Raw genomic sequence first — 18,419 nt, 5'->3', positions numbered from 1 at the left:
CTGGGTGTTTCACCTGTTGAACTCTGGTCGGCATGTCAGGTCAATCAGGTCTCACACCTACAGACTCACAAACAGCTACTGATTCCATAAAAATCAATTGGATGCTTATACACTGGTATACCACTTTAAAAATGTCAGCAGTGCAATGTCTAGTGAAAATGAACTGGTGCCGTTTATGAATTATTAATTGTGATTGTAATGTTTTTAATAGTGTCAGGCTAAAGTTATAATGCTTTGTTGCTTGTATTGATAAAATATCCTTCTTTATGAATTACTTCTTGAACACAAGGGAACGGTTCATATTACTTAAAGCCCTGTGAACCTGTCAGTTCTCTACAAATACATTTTTCTTCAGTTACGAAATTATAACAGTAACCAATCGAATTCTTAACCGGCTTTTACTGCCACGCCCTTTGAATGTGTTTGACCAATCCGCTTCATGTGTGGGCGGAACTTTCCGCTGCTTACAGCTGCTATCGCAAACACCGGGAAGTCAATGTCAAGCTGTCGGCCGCTGGAGAGGAGCTTTAAAATCAGCTTTATTACACAAAGGTAATCATTAACATCTGTTTTACACTGAGATAATCAAATTGGTTTCTTTTCACTGTTTTCGTAAATGAGCTGATGTACACAATAGCAACATCACTGTATAGGATGCTAAGACAAGGAAGCTAATGTTTCTTCAAGCTTTTGTAAGCTATTGCCCTTATATTATAAGTTTACGCTTAACCGCTAAATATTGTTGTTGATAAACTTGTAGTTACAGTGTACTGTTGATTTTATTTTATTTCTTTTACATGTCTACTTTAAGAAAAGAATACCTGATTGAATAACCTAATTTCATTCAAGCAGTGGAAAGTTGTAACTTATGTGGATGCGTAGTTTCTGTGTTATGAGAGCATGAATCGTTACTGTACCTTGTTACATCAACACTGCATTAGCTACCTGCTAATGTTTTCCTGTTCTCAAACAGGAAATAACAACCCCGTGAGAAACCTGGCGGTCAAAATATAGAAAAATATATTTAAAAAAAAAAAAAGCCGGCTTTAATGGTTATAAAAACTACATCCTACACCTGCACTGACATGGGCAGAGATGCAGACTGTTTTGTAAGGTTTGCAAAGGGAATTAGTCAGAGCAGTTCTAGCTTTACTTAAACAGCTTTATGTTGTTTTCTAAATCTAGAAGAGACCATATTCTGGACGAATGGTTGAGCAAAAGTGAATGCCTTACAGTGAGACAGGTAAGCTGTTTGGATCAGGAGGATTTCAGGATCAAGCATGGGATTGTCTGACTAGAGCAGATCAGAGTGAGCAGAGAAGAAAACCTTTACTCTAAACACACATAGTAAGGCTGGCAGGTCTGTAACTTTTTTCTACATAATTTAAGTCCCCACTAGCCTAGACCTATTGCAGCAGAACTAAGGGAGGGTTTATTGTCGACTGATCCTGTACAAACTTTAAGATTTATCAGAAATTACATATTTAAACCTTTTAATCTTAAAAGGCTTAGGCTCTGTCTCACGTTCTACTTTTAAATGTCCTAGGAACCACAAGTAAGCCATCAGAGTGAAGTGCACCATTTAGGTGATACGGTACTATGAGGTCTTTAAGATAAGATCTGGGCTGATTATTCAATACCTTGTATGGTCTGTCTTCACTAATAACATTTATCATAGTTATAATTTTTTATCATGATAACTCTCGATTTATCATCACCTCGATTTATTGATTTATCATCGCCTCTGTCAGTGCGCCCCAGGGCAGCTGTGGCTACAATGTAGCTTGCCATCACCAGTGTGTGAATGTGTGTGTGAATGAGTGAATGACTGAATGTAGTGTAAAGCGCTTTGGGGTCCTTAGGGACTAGTAAAGCGCTATACAAATACAGACCATTTACTATAGTTAACATTAATAATGACACTTCTTTTTCCTTTTAAGAATTTTCTATATCACCCAAAAGGGAAAATACAAAAAGGCATGGAAAGTCCTGACACCAGCTGAAATCAGTCATTAGTAATTTGCCACTTAGTGATAATTAATATCAGGGGCCATAATTTGGAAGTGGAAGGTACATAATTTCACCAGAAACAGGGCATGACCAGGTGCTCCCGCAAAGTTTAGACAAGCCTGTGAAATAAAAGGAGAATACGGTCTGGTCAGGTTACTTAGAACTTTAGTGAAGTATTCAGGACTTATTTTACCTGCTGTGTTTTTGATTGTCAATGATTGCAGTATTGGCTCTGTCTGTCTTTTCTCCTTTGCGTACATTTCATAGTTGCCCTGATGAACTTGTCCTCTTCTCCCCACCGTTTTTCCAGGATCACGTCATGGTCAGGTAGGAGCGATGGGTTTTTTCAGACAACTGTTCCTCCTGCTCTGGAAGAACATCACGTACCGCAGAAGGAACAAGGTGATCACATCTTCACTACTTAGGATAAAAAGCAAGAGATTGTTTGATTCTATAAGGAAGCATAATGAACGAGACACAGACTGCACAGTACATGAGATCATTCTTCAGTTTTCCTGTGTATACATCACCATCTGAAGTATCACAGCACTTATTTGTCAGTTTCATTGCTGGCTATAGTCCTGGCCCGTAAAGGTCACTGATCGTTTGACCTACTGTTAACACCTCTTATATGCTCTCCTCTTGTGCAGATCCAGCTCATTATCGAGCTCCTCTGGCCGCTCTTCCTCTTCGTCATCCTTATCTCTGTCCGTCATTCGCACCCTCCTTACAAACAGAGCCAATGTGAGTGATGCTGGGATATTTGTGTCCCTTCACAAACACGCTTACACGTCTTAAAAATGGCCTTTTGCCAACTGGTTAAAGAGGATTAACTCACTCAGAGTGAGTCTTGTGCCACACACGCACATTTGTGTTCTTGACCTGCTTTGATTAGTTCTCTATAAACATGTAGTGACATAACTGGTAACCTAAGAAAACACAGCATGCCAGCTCAGAGTGTAATGGGCAGTTAGTCTGTGCATGATAAAGTTACATCTCACTAACTTTGAGTTTAAGAAGATGTAAACTAGACCAAGTTTTACCTGATAGACAGGTGAACTTCAATTTTACTAGAACAATATACAGAGGCATTTATGGTAACTTCGTTCAAAGGATCGGTAAACGTTCTGTATCAAACACGAAACCTACACGAAATGTTTCCAAGTGCCTCCACTGGACCACAATCAGTAAGGCTGAACAAAGTTAAAGTTTTACATATATATACAGCCATGTGAGAAAGGTCGTCACAGGACTTTATGCAGTTCGGTAAAAAAATAAGCCCACCCATGACCCCTTAGCTTGTAGGTCCACATTTAGCAGCAATAACTTGAAGTAATCATTTCTCTTAGGGTTGTGGAGAGATTTTGTCACACTCTTCACAGCATTGCTGTTCATCACCTTTAGCGTCAATAAAGGTGGAGAACTGAACAAATCACCACCTATGAAGTTGAAGTTTGTTCAGATGAAACTTTACAAACCTGAGTTGTTTCACCATCTTCTTTTTATAGAAAAGAGGCTTTCTCATGGCAACCCTTCCAAAACAAGACAAACTGTTTCAGTCCTTTTTAAATTGCACTAGCATGAACGTTAGCATTTAACACGCTAACTGAGACCTGTACAGTATGAGATGTAGCTCTTGGCTGTTTTGCAGTTTCTCTGAACATTGCATAGTCAGACCTTCCATTCAATTTTATTTATATAGCACTAAATCACAGCAACAGTCGCGTCAATGCTCTTTATATTGTAAGGTAGACCCTACAATAATACACACAGAGAAAAACCCAACAATCACATGACCCCCTATGAGAAAGCACTTTGGCGACAGTGGCAAGGAAAAACTCACTTTTAACAGGAAGAAACAGGTGAATTTGCTGGGATGTCCATTAATGGCACTGTTTTAACACACAGCTGAATCCTAGGATAGGATGTTAGGATTATTGCTCAGTCTAGTACCTGGTGGATGTATTTTAGGTCACTTCTACAGTATTTTCATTGTTTTGTGGCTCAGGCTGATCTCCTTTTCTTTCCTTGTAGGTCACTTTCCAAACAAAGCCCTGCCATCAGCAGGGACCTTGCCCTGGATTCAGGGCATTATCTGCAACATCAACAACCCTTGCTTCCACAGCCAGACACCAGGAGAGACACCCGGCCAAGTTGGCAACTTTAACAACTCCATGTAGGTAGATCGGAGATCAAAAACATGGCCAACCACCTAGAGTGGTGCAGTTTAGAGTAGGATCATTGCTTTAACGGTACAGTACTAGTATTGTGATTACAAGTGTTCTGAAACAAGAAAAACTGTAAGCAAAAGTATATTTTAGAAATAAAGCAGATGGAAAAACCTCACCTGCATCTTTCAGCTCATTTGCAAAAATGTGCATACATTGCACGACTTTATATAAACACATCCTATAGGAATAGTTTTAAAATATTTCTGAAGGAAATCAGAACACTTGTCTTCAGGCAATATGACGTAAAAGCTCACAGTTTTGCATTATTTTACTGTACACAACAGTGTACAGTAAAGTAAGGCAAATTTAGGACTAGCAGGCAATATGATTGAATAGACTTGGTCTGTATACAAACATGAAGTCAGTGTTTGCTGTCATTAAGTATCACACACACTCTCAATCTCACTGTTGTTTTCCTCCAGACTGTCTCGGCTTCTAGTGGATGTCCAGGCCGTTCTGGCCTACAGTGGTAATCAGAGCTTCACCGGCTTTCAGAAGCTAATGGAGAGCGTCCGGAAGCTGGGACAAAGAAGTGGAGCTCTGCCAAGTACTGCAGCTTGTTTCAATCTGTTGAAGCATTGATCCAAGGAATACATATTAAACTGAGGGCAAACTTTGAAGAGGGGCAGTTTAGAATTTCTTTCTTAAATGGGCACCATTAGCCAGAAAGAGTCATGAATAAGTACAGTCATTGTGGCAGAACATGAAGCTTTACATAAAGTCAGTGTTTAGCTGGGGGGTTTTTCTTTAAGTTTAGTTGCCATGTAGCTGCGCTTTATTCCCGCTTTTCACACAAATGCAAAAACCTTCTTTGTTTTTAAAAGAAATAGGGGGGAAAAAACAAGAATTTATACAAAGAAAGGAATGTTGGATTAACTTTGATGTATCTGAGCAGGCCTTACTCAGTATGTGTACGTGTGGTTTAAGCACAGCTGAATGATTGTGTCTTATTGCTGTTGTGAAAGCAGGACATAGTGATTGCTTAGCTTGCCCTGCCTCGGTCATATTGAGTTACTTCCCCTAATGAACAAGAGACTGAATGAAAGCAGGTTGTCAGTGTTTTGTTTTTCTACAGCAAGGCAAACATTAACATGTGCTCAGGTCTTAGTTTAAAGAACCTGCTGCACGGTTTCATTTGGGTAACTGTTTGGAAGGATGAAATTAATATTTAGTTAAACCTCACAGGAGACAAGTAGAAGAGAAAAAGAAGGTTATTCTTGGTGAACCAGTTTTAGATTTCTAGATAAGAAAAACAAAAATATAAGGAAGGAAGGAAGGAAGGAAGTTCAAATGATGAAGCCTGTATCGATGAGTTTATGTGAGCAGAAATCATACAAGCAAACACATGGAGAAAGGTGCTGCACTGTTCTGTGACCTGCAAGTCATTAATAATGAACCAGTGACTGGAACCGGGCTGATTCTATTCTGCCTCCCTGTAGCTGGTCGCATTTTAACTTTATGAGTTTGTAATTGTGTTTTTTTACTCTCAGCAGCAGGAAAAATCGTTTTTTTAAAAATAGAAAATAAGGCTAAAATCTATCAAACACGTCAGTATGAAAAGGAAGAAACTATCGGACGTCATGTGCTACCTGAAAAAACTACAAATTAACTGTGCTAACTTTAAGTTTAAAGTGTTGATACTGCAAAGGCAGCTGCAAGCTCTATTCTAGATGTTAAGTGTTGAAACTAGCTTGGACTTTGATTTGTGGGGCTTTGTGGGGTTTTGGCTGTAATCTTAATCTGTGTATTTCCACTGCAGATCTCCCAGTAAAACAATACCTGAGACCAAATGAGACATTTTCCACCTTCCTCCTGACCAATGCCAGCATGTCACCTGTGAATGTGGACACACTGCTGAATGCTAGACTTAATTTTCAGGTTGGTTACCGGCTTAAATCACAAATAAACCCATTATCTGCTCTGTAGAACTAAAACTCTTTTGGCCTAAGTGGTTAATCCCTTTTAGGATTAAAGATATAAACCAATCTAATGTAAAATTTTACACAGAATAAATAACATTTATTACAGAGAGAAGAAGAAGAAGAAGAAGAAGAAGAAAGATATAATCCAAAATGAAAATAAGATTTCTGTCACTAACAAGTCTTTGAGGTGTTTGCTGCCACCAAAGTTACATTATGTGCTGAAAAGCAGTTACTGTAACTTGTTACAGGAAAGTCATGTAATTTGTGATGATATTTTAATGTAAACTGTTAGTTTTCCCTTTAACCCCTTAGCAGTCCTATTAGTCCCCTAAACCATCCAATGTCCCGTGGGCGGTACGTCCGACTGCTAACAGTTTAAGGCATCACTGAATTTTTTTTGTTGGGTCAGTAGCAAGCATATTACCTTTGTATTGTTTTTGTCTGATGGCCAAACATCCTTAAAAGTACGTTTTTGTCCACTCCAGACTACACTGGCTGTAGCGGAGATGCAGCTAAAGGACATGGTGTGTAATAGAAGTGTCCTAGAACAGCTGCTGACGGTGGATGGAGGAGAAACCGCCATGACTGATCTTCAGACCCAGATGTGTTACTTACCAGCTGATGTGCTGCAGGAGACCGAGCGCCTTTTCCTGTCTCAGCTCGACTTGACCAAGTTCTTGACGGTAAGCATCGGCTGATGGAGAAACCAGCACGAAATTTAGTGAATTCAAAGCAGCACGAGTAACACGGGCCACCTCTTGTCCCTGTCAGAGAGACCGTCTAATGGCCAACGCTGGAGAACTCAGGGCCATCAGTCAGGCTGTCACCTCAGTTTCCCAGGAGCTCACTGCCCTCCTGGATGATGTAAGAGCACATTAGATTCAGTCTATATCTCTATTTTAATCACACTGGACATGATCAGTTCAAGACCATCAGACCTTCATCATTTTTTGTCGTATTTCTCTCTCACCCGTTTTCGCCCTTCATTTCTGCCTCTTCTATGCTTCTTGTTCCTTCTTCACTTCTTTCAGATCTCCTCCCTCTCCAGTTTTGCAGACATGAGTGCAGCTCTTCGTGTCCTGTCTCCAGAAAATCGCACAGCGATGCCCAGAGAAAGTTTCAGAGCTTTTTCAAAGATCGTGTGCGGTCACCATGAACTTGACGGTGAACGCATCCCGTCCCTTAACTGGTATGAAGACAATGACATCAAGTCCTTTTTGGGCAAAAATGGCACAGAGGACGTGAATGTGGAACACAACAACAATACAAGTAAGACGCTGTGCAGTTTCTGTGGCAGGATGTTAATGGCAATATGTGCAGACAAGACCTGGCTTGAGGCCTTGATCCTTCTGTACTTCAGGGTGCACTTGCACCACTTAAATCAACCCCACTGAGAAACACCTGTGTTGTTTAACGATTGTCCTGCTTGGCGGGTTTTTTGCTTCCTGCAGCTCCCTTCTGTAAAAATCTGATCCAGGCGCTGGAGTCCAACCCTTTGTCTCGCATTGTGTGGAGAGGAATCAAACCTTTGTTCATAGGAAAACTCCTCTACACACCCAACACTCCTGCAATCCAGCAAGTTATGAAAGAGGTACAGCAATCTTATACTCACTGTTTTATAAACAGAAGGTGTCTTCAGACCAGGATGTTTTAGGTTTTTATCCACAAAATTCAAACAATTTCCACAGTGTTTTTTTTTGTTCCTGTCTTCCTCCCCCCAACACCAACTACTCAGGGCACGTGGTTGCCCCTCCCTGGAGGTCTCTTCCTGTTAAAAAGGAGTTTTTCCTCTCCACGCTTGCCAAGTGTTTGCTCATAGAGAATTGTCTGATAGTTGGGGTTTTGCTTGTGTTATTTTAAGGTCTTTATCTTACAATATGACATTATATGAAAAAAAATTAAATTAAAAAGGAAACCTTGACTAATATTACCTTCTGTAAGATGTGTCAGACGTGACTTCTTAAGCTAACTTTAAGTTCGGTTCCGCTGAAGGTGAACAAAACATTTGAAGACCTGCAGATTATCCAGGAGCTAAATGAAGCCTGGCTTGAGGTGGGACCACAAATCAAGAGCTACATGGAGACCAGTGTGGAGGTTAAGATGCTACAGGTCAGACTTTCTCTCACTACAAGAGGAAAGAGTGAAATATATAGCATTTTTCAGTCATAATAATGTGTCTGTGTATGTGTTTGCGATAGGATTTGTTAAGGCAGCCAGAGATTGCAGTACTGGTTAACCTGCGTTTGGAAGACACACCCTGGACAGCTTCACGCATCGCACGCTTCCTATCGACACCCTCTCCAGATATCCCACGGAGGCCCGGAGCACCGCTGACCTGGCTGGACATCTACAATGACATAAACCAAACTATCTCCACTCTTGCACAAGTCACAGAGGTTCTCCTCCTTTGCTGTTATTTATTTTTAAATATTAATAAAATAGAAAAGTGAAGTTTGCTTAAAGCCTAATTCCACCTTCCTTGTGATTGTCTGTTTATATCTTCCGCACGTTTTCCTTCGTCTCCTGCAGTGCTTCTCTCAAAACAAACTGGAGGGGCTGGAAACTGAGGGTCAGCTGATTGAAAGAGCGCTGGAACTACTAGAGGACAGGCAGTTCTGGGCAGGTGTGGTTTTCCTGCTGCCCAACACTTCCTCGTCTGAGCTGCCCCCACGTGTCACATACAAGATCCGAATGGACATTGATGATGTGACCCGCACCAACAAGCTCAAAGACCGGTACTGAGAAGTACTGTTCCTGTTATAGTTCATTACTATCAGCAGTAGCTTATTCCTTTTAACCAACACTTTACAGCAGTTAAACACAGGGCTGCTCCTGCTGTTATTGTTTGTTCTGGATAATGCTGTAATTAATGTGTAATTAAACTAACCATACTGAGACAGCCTCATCATGAAACAAGGAAGACCTTAGGACGGTTTCTCTAGCACTTTAATTCTTGATTTCATGATTTCTTTTAACTTCAGGTTTTGGGATCCGGGTCCAGCTGCTGACCCCTTCAGTGACATGCGTTATATTTGGGGTGGTTTCGTGTATGTTCAAGACCTGGTGGAGAGAGCGGTGAGCCGAGTGCTTACCGGGATTCGACAGACTACCGGCATCTACGTCCAGCAGATGCCCTACCCCTGCTATGTGGACGATGTGTGAGTTGTAAATGGATGTTGTGAACTCTCTTGATCTATAGTTGAGTTTTTCGTGTAGAGCAGCTGTAGGTGAGGAGAGAGAGTTACGCTGGATCTGAAATGAACTGAGAGGTCTCTGTTTAACCTGTCAGCCCCTGTCTCTGTGTTTCTGAGATAGCTGAATCGGCTGTCCTTGAGGGGAAACATTAAGCCATGACAACAAGGAAAATCTCTTTCATATCTCAAATTTATTCTCTTCCTTTTCAGTCATTCTGTAGATTTTTGCTTGGGATCATAAACTCGTAACTCAATTTGGGCCGAGCTTTAGCTGTCAGCAAATAGCTTCACATCTGACTCTAGAATACTTTGATGGAGAGATGAGTTCATGGTCGACTCGGTGACTGCAAGGTGGACAGGCACCGTGGCTGCCAAACAAGTGTAAACCACTACTCCACCACCACCTTGACCAGTTGGTTTAAGGTGTTAGTGCTGATGTGCTGTGTTTGGTTTTTGCCAGATGTGGTCCTGTGCATCATGGCCAAACATCTCCGATTTGGTCTTTCCAAAGGACATTGTTCCATAAGTCTTGTAACTTTGCAAACCAGCTTTGTGCTATCATCCCTTCCAAACAAGCCACACTTGTTCCATCCTTTTCTAATTCTGCTTTTATAAACTAACTTAAGCTAACTTATAAACTAATACTAAATGTATTAGAAAAATCATTAGAAGTAGTAGAACTAGTAGTACCTTTACTAAAGAAACCTGCTGAAGAGAGAAGCTGGAGAATAAACATGGACAAAGAATAATTATAGGCACGATCCAAACAGAGTAAAAAAATGTATAGAAAAAACCCAACTTAATATTTTACAGTGAGCGTGGTTTTTGGAACCTGAGTATAATATCAGAGTGCAACAAGATCAGCTTCTTGTAATAACAAGTTGAGTGTCTGGGAGTTTCCGAGTTCATTTGATAGGGCTGTTGGAGTGCAGCTCAGGAAAACCTTCATAATTGTCATATTTTTGTGTTTAACACTTGCTGCTGTAGCCTTCCGTGTATCACTGGTTTAACATCAGCACATACATTTCGTCTTTGGTTATTTTCCCCACAGTTTTCTTCGAGTGCTAAACCGCTCCCTGCCGCTTTTCATGACACTGGCGTGGATCTACTCTGTGGCCATGATCATCAAAGGTGTGGTGTACGAGAAGGAGGCGAGGCTGAAGGAAACCATGAGGATCATGGGTCTAGGAACTGGGACACTTTGGTTCAGCTGGTTCATCAGCAGCATAGTGCCATTCCTGGTTTCTGCGGCACTGCTCATCGCTCTGCTCAAGGCAAGATGATGATCCGTCATCACACGCACAACCCTGTAGGCTGAACAGGAAAATGTGAACATCACAAAGTCTGCAGTCATATTTTTTTTAAGTAATGAGAGAATTTTTCTAGTGGAAATGATCTGTGCATTAAAGTGTTTTATAGTTTCTCGTGATGACTAACATGTTTTTTGTTTTGTTTTTTTGCAGTGGGGCGACATCTTGCCGTACAGCAACCCAGCCGTTATTTTTTTCTTCCTCACAGCTTTTGCCACCGCCACCATCATGCAGTGTTTCCTCATCAGCACCTTCTTTTCAAAGGCCAACCTGTCAGCTGCCTGTGGGGGACTCATCTACTTCGGACTCTACCTGCCTTACGTCCTGTGTGTCGCCTGGAGAGACCACCTCAACAGCACACACCGAATCTTAGCTGTAAGTAAAAAAATGATAGGGTGCAGTCATCAGGGAACATTTTATAGGGAAAAGGAATCCCTTAATTGTTAAATATGAGCATGGGCCTTATATGAGAGTGCTTAGTTTTATTTATGAATGTCAGTCAATGATTTAACAGGATGTGACTGTCTGTTTCTCTCAGAGTTTCCTTTCTCCTGTGGCCTTTGGCTTTGGCTGTGAGTATTTCTCTCAGTATGAAGAGCAAGGCGTGGGCATTCAGTGGTACAACCTGCACTCCAGCCCTGTGGAGGGAGACCGATACAGCTTCACTGTCTCCATAGTTATGCTGTATGTGGATGCCTTCATCTATGCCATCGCTGCCTGGTACATCGAAGCAGTGTTTCCTGGTATGATGGTTCCTGCTTTATCTTAGCTATGCTGTAGATATTTTACATCTGTTTATCTGTTAAAAAGTGCGAGACGACCACGGTCTTCTGTCCTGTGTTTCAAACTGGACTTTTGTTTGTGTTTCACTTTATGTGTTTAGTTCAGAGACAAACTAAAGCAGTTCAGTGGCATAACATTGTAGCCACCACTGGCTATCTTTTTAAACACTGTAATGTTATCCTTTGGATGAATATGTGTATAAGTTTGTGTTTTATACACCAGGTGAGTATGGGATCCCCAGGCCATGGTACTTCATCTTTCAGCTCAACTACTGGGGAGGTGTTCCCCTTGAAGCAGGCATGCCGATCCCCCCTGCACCTACAGAACAGAATGAAGGTAGTTTCATTTTCCACTGCAGGTTCCCAAAGGAAGGCTCATTACTGTCACTTATCGTTTATATAAGGTGCTTTTTTATTGGACAGAGTTTTAGTAACCTGTCATCCTGCACCGTGATGACTTTTGAGCTCAGCTCTTTATGCCAGTTTAAAGACATTCCTGGCAAATTTGCAGTTTTAAGACCATTAAGTACAAATCAAGGTAATGAGATGAGACTATAAGCCAATTAATTAAAACGATTTTTGAAAACAAGGAGACTGAAGTTGAGCCTAGAGCCATAATCCTTTTCAATTTGTTTTTTGCGTTCTTGCATTTGTTTTGTTGTGTTAAGGCATAATAATTTGCTGTTTTCCCTTCGCATATTCACAGATTTAATATTGCCTCTTTGTACCTGTAATTAGATCACATTGAACCAGAACCCAGTAACATGATTCTGGGCGTAAGCATCAGAAATCTGGTGAAAATCTACAAGAAGGGGGGGAAACTGGCCGTAAACCACCTGAACCTGAAGTTCTATGAGGGGCAGATCACTTCTTTCCTGGGCCACAATGGAGCCGGCAAAACCACCACCATGTAAGAGCAGCTAGCTGAAAGTTAGACTGTGGATCACAAACATAATTTACATGCAGAATTTTTGGAGCTTCATTAACTGCAATGTGGTTTTACAAACAAAGCTGTGGCTGTGCGGCTTCAAATTTTAAAATCACATTAGAATAAATGGTTAATGAGAGATGTGATTGTAGTTTCATGTAGATGGCACGTTGGGTCAGTATGGTTTTTTTAATGTGTCTGATGTTTGATAGATCTGTCCTGACCGGTCTGTTCCCACCCACCTCTGGGACCGTGTACATCAAAGGGATGGACATCCGCCATGACATGGACCTCATCAGGAGGACGCTGGGAGTTTGTCCCCAGCACAACGTCCTGTTTGACATGTAAGGCCTGCTGACAAGCTCTGATTGCAACTGATTTTATGTAGCTTGCATGTAGCTTCTTAAGTGGTTATTGTAATTTATTAAATTAATTTTCCTGATTGTTTAATGAAATGAAACACTTTAATTAGGAAAGAAAACTACCAAATTAGCTGTTTTGGCTATTCTTTAGCTTATAAATCGTTTCATGTTAGCTGAAAGTCAAAAAATTGAAATTTAATGAAACTTGTTTTATATCATTTGCACTCAGGTGCCTTTTAGAACTTGTTTTTTCACTTGTGGTTGAACATAATTTAAAAAGAGACAACAACGTACACTTCACTTGGGAAGGAATTGAGCTGTGAAAATTCTCACAGCTCTCTGTAGATGCACATAAACTGTCAAACTGCATTTACAAGACTCCAAGGGCTATGTTTGTGACACGCGTCGCCTTTCATCACATCACAATTGTAAACCAAAGTAAACGGCTAACATCATACTGAAGTGGCCTCTGATTATCTTCGGGTGGCCCAGCCAAAGACTTAATCCCTATACACATTGATGGCGAGACCAGACGATGGCACTTAACAGATGCTTGAAGACATCTGCCAGGAAGAAGAATAAACAGCCTTTATTGAGACATACAAGGCCCGAGCTGCAACGTGTTGAAACAACGTTCAGAATACCTTTTTTTTTTTTATAGTGTAGACTGTTTTGATCAGATTTCTATTAAAGAGATATTTTCATATTTTCTCCTTCTTTCAGGCTGACGGTAGAGGAGCATGTGTGGTTTTATGGCTGTATGAAGGGTTTGTCTGAAGCAGAGGTGAAGGCGGAGCTGGACACTTTGCTGGAGGATGTCGGCCTCCTGCACAAGCGACACGAACAGACCAAAAACCTTTCGGGTAAAGTTACTAGTTTAACTTCAGTGTGTTGAGACTTTATGCATGAAAAACAACAGGTTTGTTTTTCAGTCAGTTTTCTTTTCAAGCTTGAAATTTTCCGTTTGTCAGGCGGCATGCAGAGGAAGCTGTCTGTGGCGATAGCGTTTGTCGGAGGCTCAAAGGTGGTCGTCCTGGATGAACCTACAGCTGGGGTTGACCCGTACTCCCGCAGAGGGATCTGGGACCTGCTGCTCAAATACCGCAAAGGTGCTGTGAACAGTGTTTTCTGATCAGGGTTTGAGGGTGAGAAGAAAGCACATTTTAGCCAGGAGACTAAACGGTCATTTGTTGGTTCTTTGTTTAAAGATAACATTCTTCTTGTTATGTTTAGTGGGAAACATGAAACCAGAAAGCAGACTAGCAGGCAAACTTAATAAACAGTAAAACTAGCCTTTATTTAGGCGAGACATAAAAATCCAACAAGCAGCAGAAACACAAAGGCTATTGATTCAAGTGGGGTGGAAAACACAGGCAGGCAAAGATGGGATTTAAGTGCACACTAGGGTAGTTGATGGCAATGGAAGACACCAGGGAACACATCTGAAACTAATCAGGGGAAAACAAGACAAAAGAACTAAAACTAAATACAATGCACACAGGACAGGACAAATAAAACGGGAAGTAATTGAGCAAAGGAACCTTGATCCACATCTCTGTAAAGCCTGGATATGCTTGTCTTTCTTTCGAGATCTTTATTCTGAGACTTATAAGAAAATAAATCCCACTAACGTGCTCTCTTTCCCCCTCAGACCGGACCATCATCCTGTCCACCCACTACATGGACGAGGCAGAGTTGTTAGGTGACCGGATCGCCATCATCTCTCAGGGGAAGCTGTGCTGCTGTGGCTCACCGCTCTTCCTTAAATCCCAGCTGGGGTCTGGCTACTACCTCACTGTGGTGAAGAGGGAAGGACTGGACACCAGCACTCCCAGTAATTTCAGTATTTCCACCAGTACCAGCTCCAACAAGCTCCCTCCTCTCATCAAGGTTTGTTTTCATTTATATTCATCATAAAAATGAAAGCAAATTTAAAGTTTTAATTGTTTATCTATTACCTTGCTGTTATATAGTTTTTATAATTTGCACATAAGTTTAAAGAAAGCACAGAAATGTGGAGTACTGAAAGAACCGTTCTCCGCTCTATGTTTCAGGACAGCGACTCGTCACTGAGTGAAGACACCGGGCTGGGAAGTGAGGATAGCAGCTCATGTGAGTGTAAACTACATTAATTGATCATTATCAAGGTTGAGCACCAATGTAAAAGCAGACGTTTTGGTGGTTTGTTGGTCTGGAGCAAAGAAACTGCAATTATCATTTGCAGATGAGACCGAAACAAAAATATTAGCGCCACATTTGCGAAAACAAAGCACAACATTTCAGTACAAACACCTCATATCAACTGTCAGCACAGTGGTGGAGGGGTGATGATTTGAGCTTATTTTGAAGCCACGGGATGTGGCCATCACACCAAAAGCTTGGTCAAAACAAGACAATGATCTCAGGACAACAGAACAGCTGAAAAACTGAAGAATCGAGGCTTTGCACTCGCCAAGTCCAGACCTCAACCTGATTGAAATGCTGTGACCTGTGCATAAATGAATGCACACAAACATCAATGAACTAAAGCAATTTTGTAATAAAAGTGGGTTTAAAATTCACCCACAACAATTTGAGAGACTGATAAAGTCTTATAGAAAATGGTTATTTCCATTTCTTGCTGTTAAGCTGGTTCTACAAACTATTTAGTCGTGGGCTGTGTCCGTGGACTTCCTCCTGTTTTCCATTAAACCTCTGAAGTGTCGGGTTTATGTGTAGCTTTGAATATGTAGCTTACAATAGGAGAGACTGAAAATGTTGAGTGCATGTTTGAAAACATCTTTAGAAGCAATTTAAAATCACATTCATCATCATCTTCATGGCAGATTTGGCAGCTTTGCTGTCGCTGGTTCAACACCACGTCCCTGGTGCCAGACTGGTGCAGGAGTCTAGACGTGAGGCGGTGATCAACCTGCCACAGACAGCCGCCAAAGACAGCAGCCTGGCCATCCTACTGATCGCACTGGACCAGAGACTGACTGAACTGGGAATCAGCAGCTACGGGCTGTCAGACAGCACGCTGGAGGAGGTGAGACAATGTTACAGTTACATTTCCCAGTTACATCACTGAAAAATATGAAACTAGATCAATGAGTGCTTGGTTGTGATAAAACTAGTATAAAAAATCTCCTATTACACAGTAATCAATATAGTGAATGCACGGTCCACAAGGGTGACATAAAAGTAAACGGATTGAATGGCGTATTATCTGTCTCTTCAGGAAGGCTGGATATTTGTGGAGCTGCCAGTAACAGGCTTAATATTAGCCTTTGATTAGCACTGATAGCAGATTTGTGGCACCTGATAAGTCACATTTGCATGATTTACCTTCTCACGCTCTGCTCCTTTGCAAGGTTTCTGGATGCTCCCTTCACTGCCACCTGCTGTCTGCAGCTTACACCATTAAGAAAATGCCTCAGTTTGAACTTAAAATTGCTTTGGCTGAGTTTTTATAAGAAACTCCTGCAACAGAGTGGAGTATCAAATGTCCTTTAAGACATTGTAGATTTCCACTGTTTCCACAAATAAAATGTTGTGGGGTTTATTTATTGTTTCTTTGTTTTTGTTTTCACACTCTTTGAAAGAGTGCCTTATTGTGCATGTACGGAGGATTTAAATATAAAGTATTTTCCAGATCTTTCTGCGGGTGGCCGAGGAGACAGGTGTGGACACTGAAGCAGAGGTGCAGCCTGAATCACCCCACAGCCAGCAGCCGTCAGGACAGGGAACTGATGGCCATCCTCTAGATGAAGCAGAAACAGGTGTGTGTGTGTATACACACACAATCACACACATATCACATATCATGCACATGTAAGTGTTCTGTTTCCCCTTGTGACTGTTTGTTTCCAAAATGCTGCCAGGAAGGAAAAAGCCTCATAGAAAAGGTACTCTCAGCTCGCAATTGGCTGAAAATAATTATTAGATGAGATTCATTTTTTTCAGTAGAATTTAAGTGAAATGCAAAAAAAGTAGACGTAAATTATGACATTTCAGTTTTTTTCTCTGGTTTATTTGGACGTTTCTAGGTCCAAGTATTTATCAGTTAAATGTACATTAACAGTCCAGGTTCTCACATTGTGTTTTTCTTGTCAGCAGACCCTCAGGAGACAGACCTGCTGAATGGCGATGGCCACGGTGGGGTGCCTGCAACTGGCTGGTGGCTGACATGGCAGCAGCTGAGAGCGCTCTTCATCAAACGCTGGCTTTACGCTCGGAGGAGCCGTCGGGGAATCTTTGCCCAGGTTAGACTATCTGTCAGCAGCTGACTAAAATATCCACCCACTTCTACCGCTATGCCTTTTTCTTTGAAATTAGCTGCTTGTCATTAGCTACATGTTTCAGAATGATAGTTATTCTGAAACATAGATGGATATCTTTAAGGACGTCTCGATTTGTGCCTCAGATCGTTCTCCCTGCTGTATTTGTACTGATCGCCCTGCTCTTCAGCCTTATTGTTCCTCCTTTTGGGAAGTACCCTGCCCTGCAGTTGCATCCCTGGATGTACGGCGAGCAGTACACCTTCTTCAGGTACCCCACATTGAGTCGTAACTGCCTACAAAAGCTCCCTCGGCATTTTGTTTCTGTTATTGAGCATATTATTGAGGAATTCTTTCATCTGTGTTTTTATATTCACAGCAACGATGATCCTGGAAACCCAGCCATGGAGAATCTGCTTGAAGCTCTCCTTGACCAGCCTGGATTTGGTACCAAGTGCATGGAAAAGGAGGACAACATGACGTAAGATCATCCCATTGAACTGGTTTCAGTGGTATTTATGGAGGCAGTAGTAAAGATAGAAGGACTTGTGGTGCTGAGACATCATGATGTTAAATACAGTGTATTAGGCACCAGAAAATATTTATTTTCCTTACACAGATATTACTGCTGTGGCTAAAATGCATGCACGTTTTCCTCAGGTTTTCAGAAAGTGTCGGTTTTAGTTTGGTTACAGAGTGGTTAGACAATATAAAACCTCCAGTGGCATTCAGCTGAAATTGCATCTCTCTATAAGTAAACATATAGATTTGAGTAAATCTGCATAATTTTTTTTTATATTTTCACTGCACATCGATGACTATGACACCAAAACTGTCTTCTCCCTGCAGGGATCCTCAGTGTGAAGCTGGGCGGGGTGGTTTATTCATGAGGCCACAGTTATCTTACTCTACCTGGGACATGTTCAGCAGAGGCAACTGGAGCAGAGACAGACCCTCACCTGAATGTCAGTGCAGCACAGAAGACGTCTACCGAATGCTCCCCGAGTGTCCTGAGGGTGCTGGAGGGCTTCCACCTCCACAGGTCAGCGTGGGCTCAATCAGGACTGATTTACTGTAACACAGTGATCAGATCTCTGCACCATCAGAAAATATCACCAGTTAACTCATAACAGAACCAACATTATCTGAATTTTTGTCATGAAATGTTTGTTTTCGTTAAATACTGTAGACTATGTCTGTACTGTACTGGACCCCAGTGCTTTCAACTGACCCATTGCAGTTTTTTATTTTTCAGATTAAAAGGCCGACTGGAGACATCCTGCAAAATCTGACAAGTTATAACATCTCAGATTACCTGGTGAAGACCTACTCTCAAATCCTTAAGAAAAGGTACTTCATTAACTCAACACAATAAAAATATACATATAGCTATTAGGGGTGCAACGATACACAAAATTCAC

The 18,419-nt window shown here is 41.4% G+C and overlaps 1 protein-coding gene across 4 annotated transcripts in view; it reads left to right on the top strand.

Moving 5' to 3' along the window:
• The first annotated feature begins 431 nt into the window (after positions 1-431).
• Positions 432-18,419, top strand: part of abca7 (ATP-binding cassette, sub-family A (ABC1), member 7) — a 28,688-nt gene continuing 10,700 nt past the window's right edge. The window contains exons 1-32 of one of the 4 annotated variants that reach the window (XM_042225913.1): positions 432-552; positions 2,321-2,412; positions 2,661-2,754; positions 4,045-4,186; positions 4,664-4,788; positions 6,001-6,119; positions 6,649-6,846; positions 6,935-7,027; positions 7,195-7,432; positions 7,615-7,754; positions 8,156-8,272; positions 8,362-8,559; positions 8,693-8,898; positions 9,145-9,321; positions 10,409-10,631; positions 10,821-11,042; positions 11,206-11,410; positions 11,673-11,786; positions 12,188-12,359; positions 12,590-12,721; positions 13,463-13,602; positions 13,711-13,848; positions 14,391-14,629; positions 14,794-14,851; positions 15,565-15,767; positions 16,374-16,500; positions 16,603-16,626; positions 16,838-16,983; positions 17,145-17,269; positions 17,378-17,479; positions 17,848-18,040; positions 18,254-18,348. In XM_042225913.1, coding sequence (XP_042081847.1) covers positions 2,347-2,412; positions 2,661-2,754; positions 4,045-4,186; positions 4,664-4,788; positions 6,001-6,119; positions 6,649-6,846; positions 6,935-7,027; positions 7,195-7,432; positions 7,615-7,754; positions 8,156-8,272; positions 8,362-8,559; positions 8,693-8,898; positions 9,145-9,321; positions 10,409-10,631; positions 10,821-11,042; positions 11,206-11,410; positions 11,673-11,786; positions 12,188-12,359; positions 12,590-12,721; positions 13,463-13,602; positions 13,711-13,848; positions 14,391-14,629; positions 14,794-14,851; positions 15,565-15,767; positions 16,374-16,500; positions 16,603-16,626; positions 16,838-16,983; positions 17,145-17,269; positions 17,378-17,479; positions 17,848-18,040; positions 18,254-18,348 — 4,571 coding nt within the window. In that variant the 5' untranslated portion in view covers positions 432-552; positions 2,321-2,346. Of the gene's footprint in view, positions 553-2,320; positions 2,413-2,660; positions 2,755-4,044; positions 4,187-4,663; positions 4,789-6,000; positions 6,120-6,648; positions 6,847-6,934; positions 7,028-7,194; positions 7,433-7,614; positions 7,755-8,155; positions 8,273-8,361; positions 8,560-8,692; positions 8,899-9,144; positions 9,322-10,408; positions 10,632-10,820; positions 11,043-11,205; positions 11,411-11,672; positions 11,787-12,187; positions 12,360-12,589; positions 12,722-13,462; positions 13,603-13,710; positions 13,849-14,390; positions 14,630-14,793; positions 14,852-15,564; positions 15,768-16,373; positions 16,501-16,602; positions 16,627-16,834; positions 16,984-17,144; positions 17,270-17,377; positions 17,480-17,847; positions 18,041-18,253; positions 18,349-18,419 lie in introns of all 4 variants that reach the window. The other 3 variants (XM_042225912.1, XM_042225915.1, XM_042225914.1) reach the window with 3 other exon arrangements.

Source organism: Haplochromis burtoni, unplaced genomic scaffold (assembly GCF_018398535.1).
Source record: "Haplochromis burtoni strain Fernald_Lab_line unplaced genomic scaffold, NCSU_Asbu1 Contig_189, whole genome shotgun sequence".
NCBI classification, from domain to species: domain Eukaryota; kingdom Metazoa; phylum Chordata; class Actinopteri; order Cichliformes; family Cichlidae; genus Haplochromis; species Haplochromis burtoni.
The sequence above is the reverse complement of the archived record's forward strand: the minus strand, read 5'-3'. Positions and strand labels throughout refer to the sequence as shown.